At 44.6% G+C, this 12,356-nt stretch overlaps 1 protein-coding gene across 6 annotated transcripts in view; it reads right to left on the bottom strand.

Moving 5' to 3' along the window:
- Nucleotides 1-2,970: 2,970 nt before the first annotated feature.
- Nucleotides 2,971-12,356, bottom strand: part of epb41l2 (erythrocyte membrane protein band 4.1 like 2) — an 82,533-nt gene continuing 73,147 nt past the window's right edge. For 5 of the 6 annotated variants that reach the window (XM_080832663.1, XM_080832662.1, XM_080832661.1 and 2 more), the window contains 6 exons: nt 11,303-11,959; nt 9,602-9,730; nt 9,280-9,378; nt 8,569-8,649; nt 5,361-5,474; nt 2,971-3,505 (listed from right to left, as the gene is read on the bottom strand). In XM_080832663.1, the coding sequence (XP_080688789.1) occupies nt 5,370-5,474; nt 8,569-8,649; nt 9,280-9,378; nt 9,602-9,730; nt 11,303-11,959 (1,071 nt within the window). In that variant the 3' untranslated portion in view covers nt 2,971-3,505; nt 5,361-5,369. The remainder of the gene's footprint in view (nt 3,506-5,360; nt 5,475-8,568; nt 8,650-9,279; nt 9,379-9,601; nt 9,731-11,302; nt 11,960-12,356) is intronic. The other variant, XM_080832665.1, reaches the window with a different exon arrangement.

Below are 12,356 nucleotides of genomic sequence, written 5' to 3'. Positions count from 1 at the left end.
AACACTTAATCCTGTCAGATATATTGATGAAATCACAGGTCTACTAGTCACATGACCGAATGTGTAGATATGTTACTACCCTGAGGATGAGTGTCTCTTTGTCTAGAGAGCTTCCTTATCTGGTTTGCAAATGGCTGTTTCATTCAGCCACAGGGATCACCTCACAAAACCACATCAACTCTGGCATTTGTTTATGACAAACAGCCATTAGCAAAAAAAAAGCCTGCTATGTCCCTGAGAGCAGGAGCCTTTGTAAACGATTAACTCGCGAAGCAGTAAATCCTCTTAGTAATCACGGGATTGTTTAAACAGCCCAAAGTCCAAACAGCTTCAACTCGGTTGTACAAAAGGGGTTAGGGGGGCTGTTTTTGGCCTTGACAGACCACCCTGGAATAACCAACCATTCTTTTCAGGGAGACAGTGGGAAGTGGAGAGTGGGAGAGAGAATCATGTCTTCCTTGGCGATGTTCCTGAAAGAGCTTCCAGGATGGTTCCTGTGGGGAGGGATCTTTCTGCCAGTCGCCCTACTCTTGCTGCTGGTCATAGCTCATCTGGAGTGGAAACTTCGGGAAAGTAAGTCATCAGATGCCTGTCAGTCATATCAGAGCTCATTCATGTGTTGTAGTAGCCAGGCGTGTGGAAGGACAAGGCTTTTGAGTGTTTGTCAGACAGTGAGTATGAAGAACGAATGAACACTTAAGTTTTTTTTTAGATAATCAACATATGAAATGTACAAAAAAGATTAGATCAGATTTATGGAGACCTTAGTACAATACATCTAATCACAGCTACTCTGATGAATAATGAAATGCAGTTTTGCAAGTTGTCATTGAATAGTACATTTGAGCAAATTTGATGTGTTAAACATTTTTACATGAATGAATGGCTGTGCTTCATAATCATGTTAACTGCAGCTATGCCATGCCTCTGTGAACCTTAGCTAACACCTGGGTCTCTAAAAAGCTGTAATCCTGTGATTGAAATCAGGATGAGAACATATCAGGATGATGCACTGAACCCTAAATGAACTCCCACCCTTGAGGAGTGTGTTTGCTACTCTGCTGCGGTCTTATGGTGGAACTCTCTGCTCCTGTCAGTTATGAAGACAATTACAAACAAGGGACACTTCTTCGCAACTTGGTTTAAGCTTGAGGATTAAAAGGGCCCTCCTTACCCTCACACGCACACAGAAATCTTACTCTTCTTTTTTTGTGCAGCAGAGGCAGAGCTGTTGGCAGCACCACATCCTCGGGAAACAGCGTACCGCTTCTGCCACGGCACGCGTCTGCCACCACGGCGCCGGGCTGGGCAGCGCACGCACACCTGACGGACAACCGGAGGCGGGAGGAGACTGGCAGGAAGGGCAAGAGCTCTGGATTGTGTGAGCCACAGGGATCTTTGGATACAGTGGTGAATTTTTTTTACGATAGTGGCATTGATAACTTCCTGGGAGAGCGCGTTCAAAGCACAAATATGGGTCGTCTGATGGTATGGTCTAAAACTTCAGGTGACTGTTGCAACAAGACCCTGGGACTGGGAACACAGGGGTCCATTACATGTGGATGGAGGGGAATCCTACAGGTTGCGTTAAAGGGTCAAAAGCCAGTGGATGTCACAGCAGCCAAGCATAATTCTGGCTATTCAGCTTCCAGGATAAGAGGCTATGTGGACAAAATGGTTGCTGGGAGGCTGGCGGTCTAACAGTTGTCTCACATGAGTGTGGGTACAGTATGCCCCTGGCCTGGAGGGGAAAAGTAAGCCTCTTATTGGACTGCCTCCGGATGAACAAACACTCCTACCAGCAGGCAGAACAGACAATGGGTCAAGTAAAGCGGTGTTTGTGTGCAAGACTGAATAAGGACCTGCTTTGTCCGTGTGGGCTTGTGCAGGCGTACAGGGGTAAGAGGATAAGCTGAAAGTGAAGTCTCCTAAATGGAATGTATGTGAGGAAATGTGTGTGTGGTCTGGCCTTTTAAGAGTGTTACGTTCGTATGAATTTATATTCATGAAAAGGGGGATAAATAACCACAGCAGACAGTTTTCTCAGTTATTCAAACCGGAGTAATTTACGGTAAACATCTGTGTATTTATTGTGTCCAAGAAAACAGACAAACAAAAACAGAACACACCTGGCCAGAGACATTTAGAGAATAAACAAACTTTTATTTTGAACAGTGTTACACTGAATTTGAGGGCATGGGCTTGTGGAAGAAGGGTAAAAACACGAAACACAAATGTTTTCTTTCAAGCTGCTAAACTCCAACTATCATCTGTATGCACAGGGTCCAAAGAGCAAGTTGTCACCGTTGAAGGTGTGTTTTCTTTTTTCCTCCATTTCAGATAGCAAAGAGCGCAAAAGCAGAGAAGGGAAGCTAGCTCTGGTATCTACATGTAAAAGATTGAGACTGGTGTTTCATTTTTTGTTGTGTGTGTCGCTAATTCATTTAGTCAAAAAAGATCCCCACGAAATATATTAAAAAATATTTAAGAGGAAAAACAAACCCATCTCATTGACATCTATATAGGTTTTACGGATAAAGACAGTTTAAAAGATAAAAAAAAAAATTCTACAAATATATATCTGATTAAAGAAGCCAGATAATTACAGAAAAAGAAAAAAAAAAGTTTCCAAGCTGCCTACTTTGTTTCATGATTTTTTTACCCCATCATTTTTTTTCAAACAATTACTTGTTTTTGTTTTGTTTCAGAGGGAGGTATTTGTGGAAGCACCTCCCTGATGTGGAATGTTTTTAAGCTTTTGTTATTCCTCAACTGCATAGAAAGATAATGTTGTTGGCACTGTAGTGCAAATGTACAAAATGACACAGTGCTCCGTCATTTTAGCGGGTCCCTTGGAAACACACCAATGACTGAAATGTTCAGGAAGCTATGTTTTTGTGTCCCTCCCTCCCCCCCCCCCCCCCCCCCCCCCCCCAAAAAAAAAAAGATACAAAAATTGCTTGGCCCAACAAAAAATACCATACTGTACCAAACCAAGTCCAAAGCTAGCTTGTCAGCTCAGTCACTCTAAAAAAAGTCCAACATTGTGAATCCAGCGATGAATTGTAAAAATGCTGTTTCATTTGTATTTTTTGTTTTGTTTGTTTTTTCCCCTTCAATACATGACCCCCCCCCCCCCCCCCCCCCACACTGTACACACTAGGAATGTGGTGAATACTACAACAATAAAAAATAACCACTTACGTAAAACCCTATCTGGCTTTTATAATGGTAGACTCTTTTGAAAATAAAAAGGAAGAAGGTTGGGGGGGCGGGGTGTAGCACTAGAAAATAAAAACACGCTACAAATGTTAGCTAAGTGGTTTTTGTTTCAGAATGATTAAAAATAAAAATCGACAGATGAAAGTGTGCAACGCACAGACAGGTCAGCTCGGCATCTCATTCCTCTCTCCAAAGTATCCAGAAAGTCGCTCTCCATCTTACTCCAGAACGGTATCACTGCTGGGGGCTGGGGCGGGATGGGGGTGGTTGGAATTCTTCAACTCTGCCAAAGGAAGGGGAACCGAGATGGGAGTGAAATTACAGAAACATTATTTTACTCAAAGTACATATTATATTTATATTATTGGCTGGATGCCTTAAACAATTGCGAGGAAATCATCCATAGCCCCATCTTGTTTATCGAACAAATATCTGATGACCGCCACATTTTTCTGAGGCTGATGGAAAGGAGAAGCTTGGAGAGGAAACAGGAACGAGCACAGCCTGACAGCACTGATAAAAGCAATGCAAGATACTTCTGTAGACAGCCGTTTCTTTGGAGAGGCGAGGTATTTATACGCGAACCACAGCGCTGTCTAGTTAGAAGCCATTTTAAAAGACTGTCCAAGTCAGATCAGAGACAGACAGCAAGAGAAAAATAAATAGCAAAAGAAAGAATAACAGGCAGAGAAGGGAAAAGAGAGAGCAAAACTGACAGATGAGAGTACGGTCCAGCTTTCAGACAAGTTCTAGTGTTCCTCTCTCAGAAAGGAGAAAAAGAATAAGAAAGACCTGAAGAAATCAAATATTTCAACTGTTGTTCCTCACACCTCCTCTTGTCTTTCCAGAACCAACTAAAATAACGCTTCTGTCATTAAATCAAATTACTTATGGTTGGCCAAACACTTCTGCATAAGTGGAGTTATACTATTGAGGGAGACAGAGTGCTATACTGGATGTCTTTACCCAGACAATTTTGCAAGTACATATGGGCTATCCTGGGGCCTAAGCGGTGATCTTGTTATCTGTAAAATCGGCAGATCGCTACAGAACCTTCTTTCCAGCCAGCGCAGAACGGCCGCTCTATTGCTGTGATAAATCAGATGAGTTTCAGGGACCCTGCTCAGATTCTGGAGCGGGTTCCTGTTCATGGCTCAGTGGAGATGTCCTCAGGGGAAAGCTAAGGATGCCAGATTAGCGTTTGAAGGCGATTCCATTATTAAAACATCATGAGAGCCAGAACATTTCCACCGATAAAGCAGGAAGAGTATGAAGACGAGGGCGTGTTTTAAATATACAGTTTAATCTATGTATAGATGTATATTTTTGGATGTCTATCAGTGAGAGCAACGACAGGACAGTAATGAATCTCAACTAGACTTTGCCATCTACTCACAGCAATGCGAGGTCACAGAAACTATGCAGGACAAATGCCAGAAAGAGAAAATTACCTCAGCTTTTAAAAAGTAACAGCTTGCCTGTCCGACCCCTGATAACGTGGCCAGCAGGCTCAGGACAGAAGGCCAAATATGTGTTTGACTATTCGACTAAAGGTCCTTTTATGGATCTTAGAGACGTTCTTTATCAGCCGGCAAGGTTGTGAGTTCTGCTGGCCGTGCAATACGAGCTATGTAGGGCCACTTGCATACGTACAGCATCAGGACCCCTGCCTCAAGCAATGCATAAGCACTTGATTAGGACCATGATGGGAAAGCTTTTAAACAAAAACAACAGCAAACATCAACAGAAGAACAGAGGCATCTGCTACACATTAGAGCACAGAGGAAGTGAATGGAAAACAAAACAAAAGAATGAATGTCAGTTAGGAAACCAGCAGGGTTTAGTATGGTTAACTCAACATAGGACGGCCAAGACAGAGGAGGGGAGGACGAATAATAAGGTGAAAGAAAATGGAAGAGAAAGAGGACACAAAATCTGGCAGGTATGGCAGGTGATTGTTGGGCTTCCAGGCGATAGGCTGACAGCTGGTCAGGGGCAGGGCGGGGCCTGGACTGTTCCGGAAGCAGACAGCTTAGGGCGGTTGCCACTGGGAAGGTAAGGGCTGGCGGAGGCGGTCATGGTCTCGGCGGTGGGAGTGGGGTGGGGTTGTTCTGGGGGAGGGGTAGGGGGAGCCTCACCTGTTGCTCTCAGTCCTCGTCCTCGGCTAGCTCTGTCTCTTTGTGGACCACCACCCGCGTCACTGACATGTCGGGGTGCTGCTCTTTGGCTTCCTTTATGGCCTGCGCCAGGGCCTGCCCAGCATAGGCCGGCGGAAAATGGGGGGGGACATACCACCAAAACAAAACAAACAAAAACAAAGGGAAGGGAAGCCACCACGTTAAAGGTAAAAAAAAACCACAAACAATAGTAGCAAAAATTATGATGGGAAACTAAAGAAATAAATAAATAAAAAAATATGACATACAGTGCAGAAAACTCAAAAGGACATCAAACTAGTGTTTAAATGTGCCTTCTATTTGTTTTCGAAATATTAGTATGGGTTTGATTGAAACTGTTCATGTGGCTAGACCAATGAATCTCAATCAAGGCAGGGAAGTTAGAAAGGCTACATGTTCTATTTATGACCTTAACAGATAAACATATAAACACGCACACAACTGAAACCTGAAAAACACTCAAACTACCATCATGTCAAACACGCTATGAGAATGCTGGCTTGTCAGGTACACATTGCGATCCAGTGGCACGACAAAGTGGTCCGCGCACGAGTTACTATGGAAACAGTGTTCAGCGCGACTGCAGTTGTGGTGACCATGACAATCGTTAAACTTTTTTTTCCACCCCCCGGTACTTCCTCAGGTTTACGATAACTCAATGCCTCCCTCACATGGAGAAGACACACAGCTCAGACACTCGACTGTGAAGAACAGGCTGCCCTGGTACTCTCAGGAGACGGCGGCATTCTGATCGATGCCTCCCGTCTCAAGGCTGTGACGAGGACCATGGACTCGCAGCTGTGGATGCCCGTGTGCGCTTCTTCTCTGCTATGCGGACAATCAGCAGGCCGGGTGCCACAAGATATATTTAAACCAAGGAGCCACTTGATGAGGCCATTTCTCTAGGGTGAAGAGAGGAGACCGTCTGAAAGCCTTACAACCTCACTGCAAGCCAGAGATGAGCTCTGCTCAGGGAGTAATCAAACAGGAGCTGAGGGATTCACCCTTCAGTGCATCTGGTCTTGATGGTAGAATCTGACCTATACCGTGACCAGAGTAGCTATATTTAACCTGAGCATGCCTTTAATGGGGACTCATATGGAATCAGATTAATGCCATAAATATTTTGTAATCTGTAATATAGATTTTGTATCTGTGAAACCATCTACACTTTCAAAACCTATCTACAGATACGGATTTAAAATACGAAATGTATCTACACTTTCAAAAACTATCTTCACTTTCAAAATCTATTTACAGATACGGATTTCAAATACGAAATGTATCTACACTTTCAAAAACTATCTTCACTTTCAAAATCTATCTGCAGATATGGATTTCAGTTACGGATTTCAGTTACGCATTACGGATACGGAGACGGAGACGGATTTCAAGTACGAGTTACGGATTTCTGTTACGAATTACAAAATCTTTTTGGCACTGTCTTTACTTCCTTTCTAAAGAGCCAATCAGCGCTTTTGGCAGATTTTCTAAAGCGCCAATCAACACATTGTATTCTGTACTGACTAGCCAATCAGCGGCGCTAGCTTGCTGGTAACTGGGAAAGTTGAGTGAAACGGTGTATGCAGCAGTCATGGATCAGAGACCGAGAAATGGCACAAGTAAGAAGTCCTATATTTGGAGTTGCTATTAAAGTCATTGTAAAACGCACAATCATAGTCAGTGGTTTTCACTCCACACTTCGTTACACCTGTTTCAAAGATCCTTGTCGTTGTATGGAAGATATTAGGATCTGCTTTGGTAGCTAACGAAAGCTAACGTTAGCATTTTCGTGACCGATCTCCTATTCACATTTAATCAAGTTAACAATGAACAGTATTCATATGACCCATTATCACGATGAGAACATTTAGCAGACAGACTGCTATTGTCTTGTTCTCCAGACACATGCAAAGTGATGGTGGGGGTATACCGTTAAGTGCATATGCATCCTCAACAGCTGGATAATGACCAGCCTGATTTCAAAACCACCTTGTAATGTCATTTTCGTTTCTTTTCATGGCACTTTGGGGTAAGCTATTTGTAACCCTTTTCTGAAGTCCTTGAAAACGTTTTATTGTGTATTTTGTGTGGAAGCGAGTTTTCTAGCGTCTCAGTGGAAGAAATATATGAGACCAATTTCTTAGTTACAATGCGTTCTGCAGCCAAGCGATCTCTGAATCGCCAGAGCCTTAGATTAACTAAATAGTACAGGTGTTCATCAGCCCTTTGGGCCAGACATAAGACATGCTTGTTTAACTTCCCCCACGGTGTTCGTACACCGAATTGTATTCAAACCGTGCGGGGGAGACCCCAGATCTCTCCCTAGGCAGAGCGGTGGCAGATTTAGGTTATAACTATTGAATAATGAGCGGGCCAGCAGCAGTTGCCAGCAAGCTAGCGCTGATTGGCTAGTCAGTAGAGGATACAATGTGTTGATTGGCGCTTTAGAAAATCTGCCAAAAGCGCTGATTGGCTCTTTAGAAAGGCAGTAAAGACAGTGCCAAAAAGATTTTGTAATTCGTAACAGAAATCCGTATCCCTATCCGTAATGCATAACTGAAATCCGTATCTGCAAATAGATTTTGAAAGTGAAGATAGTTTTTGAAAGTGTAAATAGTTTTTGGAAGTGTAGATAGTTTTTGAAAGTGTAGATACATTTCGTATTTGAAATCTGTATCTGTAAATGCATTTTGAAAGTGAAGATAGGTTTTGAAAGTGTAGATGGTTTCACAGATACTTAATCTATGTTACATATACAAAATCTATATTACAGATTACAAAATATTTATGGCATTGATCTGATTCCATAGACTCATGGGTGATAGACTGAAGGTGCGTGAATAGTGGCCAGACCCACTGATCTCAGGTCAGAGACAAACTCTACTTGGGGGAGCAACAAGAACACTATGAGAAATAAACTAATGTGAGTAGTTATATGACAACAGTTCCTGTAATCTTTGATGAATTCTCACGGCATGGTATCTAAAGCTTGTCTGTTAATGGTACAAGCAAAACAGACATGTTTAAGGAAGATGTGGCTTGTCAAGTGAGCGGTATGGTGCGGTTTCCCCGACAACCCAGAAGAGGGAGGCACTGTCTATGAAATTTGTTCATGATCAGACGATTCCCCTGAGACATAGCCGAGGGGTGGGTAAGGACGGCTCACCTGATCATGGTCAATGTCCGAGTCACCGGTGATGACGATACGCTTCTCAATCCGGGTCTCCGACAGCCCTCCTTTTAGTGTCTGCACGTGGAAACACAGTCTCATGAACCCACTCAACAGGACTCACACACACACACACACACACACACACCACTGGGCTGACTTTTTAAACACATGATCAAAAAGGGAGAGGTATGTCTGGACAGCTTTGCAAGAAACTGCTCTGTGCAATTTGTTTAAATATGTGATAAAATGGCATTGGCAGCCAGGCAGGCAGCCCAGATCATCTGTGTCTGTTTGCTGATGGATCTGCTGAGAAACTGCAGCTTATGCAAAGATTTACACAGGTGTCCACATGGCTCTGAGGCCAGATCTGATATCAGAAGAGGCAGCGTAACGAGCTGTGGTAACAAGTGCCAGAGAGATGACCATCCACTTCTCTCCACTGGCTCAAGAAAGAGGGCTGGCATCACACACTCACTTACAAATACACACACACACACACACACACACATCTGCATGCATAACACACATGTACACCAAGACACACACATCACACATGGGTGGAGAGATCCAGACCTAGAAACTGGAGAAGCCAATTTTGATTGATTCATGCCGAGAACTTCAAGTAGACATTAAACTCCGCTGACCAAGGGGGAGATATGGAACGAGAAAGTCTGTGGGTGTCTGGAGAAGAGTGTGTGTGTTTACCTTGGTGATGTGTGTGGTGGTGGTTGTGCACAAAGACTCCGAGGTGATGGTCTGGGCTGTCATCAGAACGCCAGGCTCTCCGTCCCCACTACCGTCCAACTGGGGTTCACACACACACACACACACACACACACACAAACACACACACACACACCACACACACACACAAAGCATAAAGACAAAAATTGACTAATTAGTCCACAGTGTCTTCTCAGTGCAGGGACTTTGTGGGTTACTGGATCTGGATTACAGCAATTGAATGAATTGGGGAAAGGATGTTTAGGAGGAATCCGGTGGGAATCTGAGATGGAGCGTGTTGTACCTGCGCTGCCTCGTACGTGATGGTCTTGGTCTCTGTGTGGACTATGGGAACCTCCTTGGTGGCGATCTCGCTCTTCTGGGCCGCAAATGTGTCCGAGATGGTGACCATTTCGGTCTTCACCACCGGGGGCTAGGCAGGGAGACAGAGAGTCAACACCGAGACATTTGCAGTGTCACAGATGTCCAGAAACACAGAGACAGACACACACCCACTCGCGCTGCAGGATGGAAAGCTTCGGCAGACTAGTCAAGATCACAAGTATGGAGCCACACACAGCACAAACTACACAGCCAATGGGGCAATGCTTTTTCATGCACAGCTTGATATGAAACCAAAAAACAAACAAACAAACAAACAAACAAACAAACAAACAAACAAACACACACGACAACAAAATTGAGCAAGCCAAAACACACAACTACAAACTATAAGTCTTTGGTCTTTACCGCACTGTATGCAAACGAACACATGCAAAATGCTACCGAACTGTAAAGAACTGAAAGCTCAAGAAATAAACAAAGCATTGATGTGCTAAGCACTTTAAGGTCCTGAGAGAGAAAATGCTTTTTGGTTTGTTTCTTTTCCTCTCATCTTTACAGCGTTCAAACAAGCCCCGGCCAGCACAGCACAGCAGTCATGCATTAGCAATAGGTGAGAAAGTAATTGGGGACTTGACCGTGTAGAAACACAAGAGAAACACTGTAAAAACAGCCAATGAGCTGTTAGGCCTGTCCGCAAAAACTTTGCTAATGAATTTCCCCAGCAAAATAATGGCTAACACCCACGCACGCACGCACACAGACACATATCACCACTGCGCCACAAGCTGGAAACGCAGAACACACAAGACACACGGACATGCAGTTGTTTCGTCTCCATGCAACACCTAATGCCAATCAAGCCGGTGCGATCGCACACCACAGGGGAATACCAAGGGGAAGGGAGAGATGGCATACCACACACATCGTAGTCTGACCATCACCAGGGTGTATGTTTATGTATGTATGTATGTATGTATAGGTATATATGTGTCTTGGCATGTATATGGAGAGGACACACCAGTGAACAGCAAAAAATAATATAAAGAAACGAAGGCCAAAAAGCACTAATGGAGATGTGATGGAAAGATGGAATGAGGTGGCTGATCGTTTGATGGGGGGGCTGTTGTAGAAGCTAGGCAGAAGGGGAGAGGAGCTACAGACTCAGCCTTGACGCCTTGCAGTGCTACGTTGAGTTTGGAGAAATTCAGCCAGAAACCACAGCAACAACAGAAGTAGCAGGCGTAGTAGAATTCTTCCCGTGTTCATTTTAACGCTTTACTTTTAACTTCATGTGAAGGTTCGCTAAAATATTTCAGTGAAGAAAAGATAATTGGGAAAAAACAGGGTAATGGCAGTAGCCACATCTTTGCCCGTTTCATGCTTACAGGAGTATCTTCCACCTAAAGGTTGCTGAGCAGGTAGGGTTGGAAGGTTGAAAATGTTTGTGAATAGAGTGTGTACGTGTGTGTGTACGTGTGTGTGTGTGTGTGTGTGTGTGTGGACGCAGAGGATGGGAAGGAAGGGATGAGGAAGAATGCTGGAGAGGTAGAGGAGCGTTTTGTTGTTGTTTTTTTGGCGGCGTGTCCCAGCGTAAGCTTGAAGCTTCCAGGAGCACAGGGAGGGCTAGCGAGCAGAGAGGGGGGACCCCCCAAAGATTTACCTCAGAGCAACAAATAACCTGCGGGAGGTGCTCAGTCTCCACGTGAGACGCGTCTCCGTTCATCCGCGGCTCCTGCTCTTCCTCTTCTAGTGATCCTAAGCCCTGCACATCCGACGCCGAATAGCCGTTGGGAGCCTCGTCCGGGGTCAACATCATCTCTTCTTCCACTATACCGTCATCCACCATTTCCACCACTGGCTGAGCTTCTTCTTTGGCGTTGGGGGTGCCATCTTTAACAACTGGGTGGACAGTGACAGGGGCAGGTGCGATCTCGGATTCAGCGACAGCTATTGGCTCAGGCTCTGGGGTGGGCTCTTGCTTGTTAAGCTCGGCCTCTTCCTGCTCCTCCTCGGGCTCCTCCTTGATCTGCTCCACGGAGACGCTGGTGATCTGCGGGTGGTACTCGGCCTCTTCTTCGCTCTCGCTGTCCGAGGAGATGCTAGCTTCTCTGGCGGGCTTCTTCTCCTCTACCGCCACCTTGGCTGCCTCCTGGGGCTCCTGGCTGGGCATGGCTTGCACTTCTGGGACCTCAGATGCCGCCGCCGGTTTGGGGGTTTTCCTGACCTCCTCGACGATTACCGTCTCTTCTATCTCAACCACGGGCTGTGCAGCGGTCGCCGCAGCGACAGCCTGTGATTTCTGTTTGTCGTCTGCACTCTACACCAGACATCGGAAGGAGGGTAGGGATGGGACAGAAACACAAAAAGACAAAAACAAAAGAACATAAAAGATGACACAACCACACAACCAAAGAAAAACTAGGAAACATAAACACCAAGACAAGAAACTTTTACACAAATATTAACATCAAATTACAAGCAAAAAACACATGAGGGCAAGACAAAAATGAATGACCACAACATGATTGTGGAAGAAGCAACTTCTCCCGGTCGCAAGAGAGAGAGAGAGAGAGAAAGAGAAAGAGAAAGAGAGAAAGAGAAAGAGAGAGAATATGAAAGAATGAGAGAGAATGAGAGATGGATGTTCCTGGATGAGAAATGATGACTGAAATGGAACAAAATGGGAGGAAAAGCTGTTTTGTTAGGTGGTGTTG

This window comes from Sprattus sprattus (genome assembly GCF_963457725.1).
Source record: "Sprattus sprattus genome assembly, chromosome: 2".
In the NCBI taxonomy this organism is placed as follows: Eukaryota; Metazoa; Chordata; class Actinopteri; order Clupeiformes; family Clupeidae; genus Sprattus; species Sprattus sprattus.
This window is presented reverse-complemented; position numbering and strand designations above follow the sequence as displayed.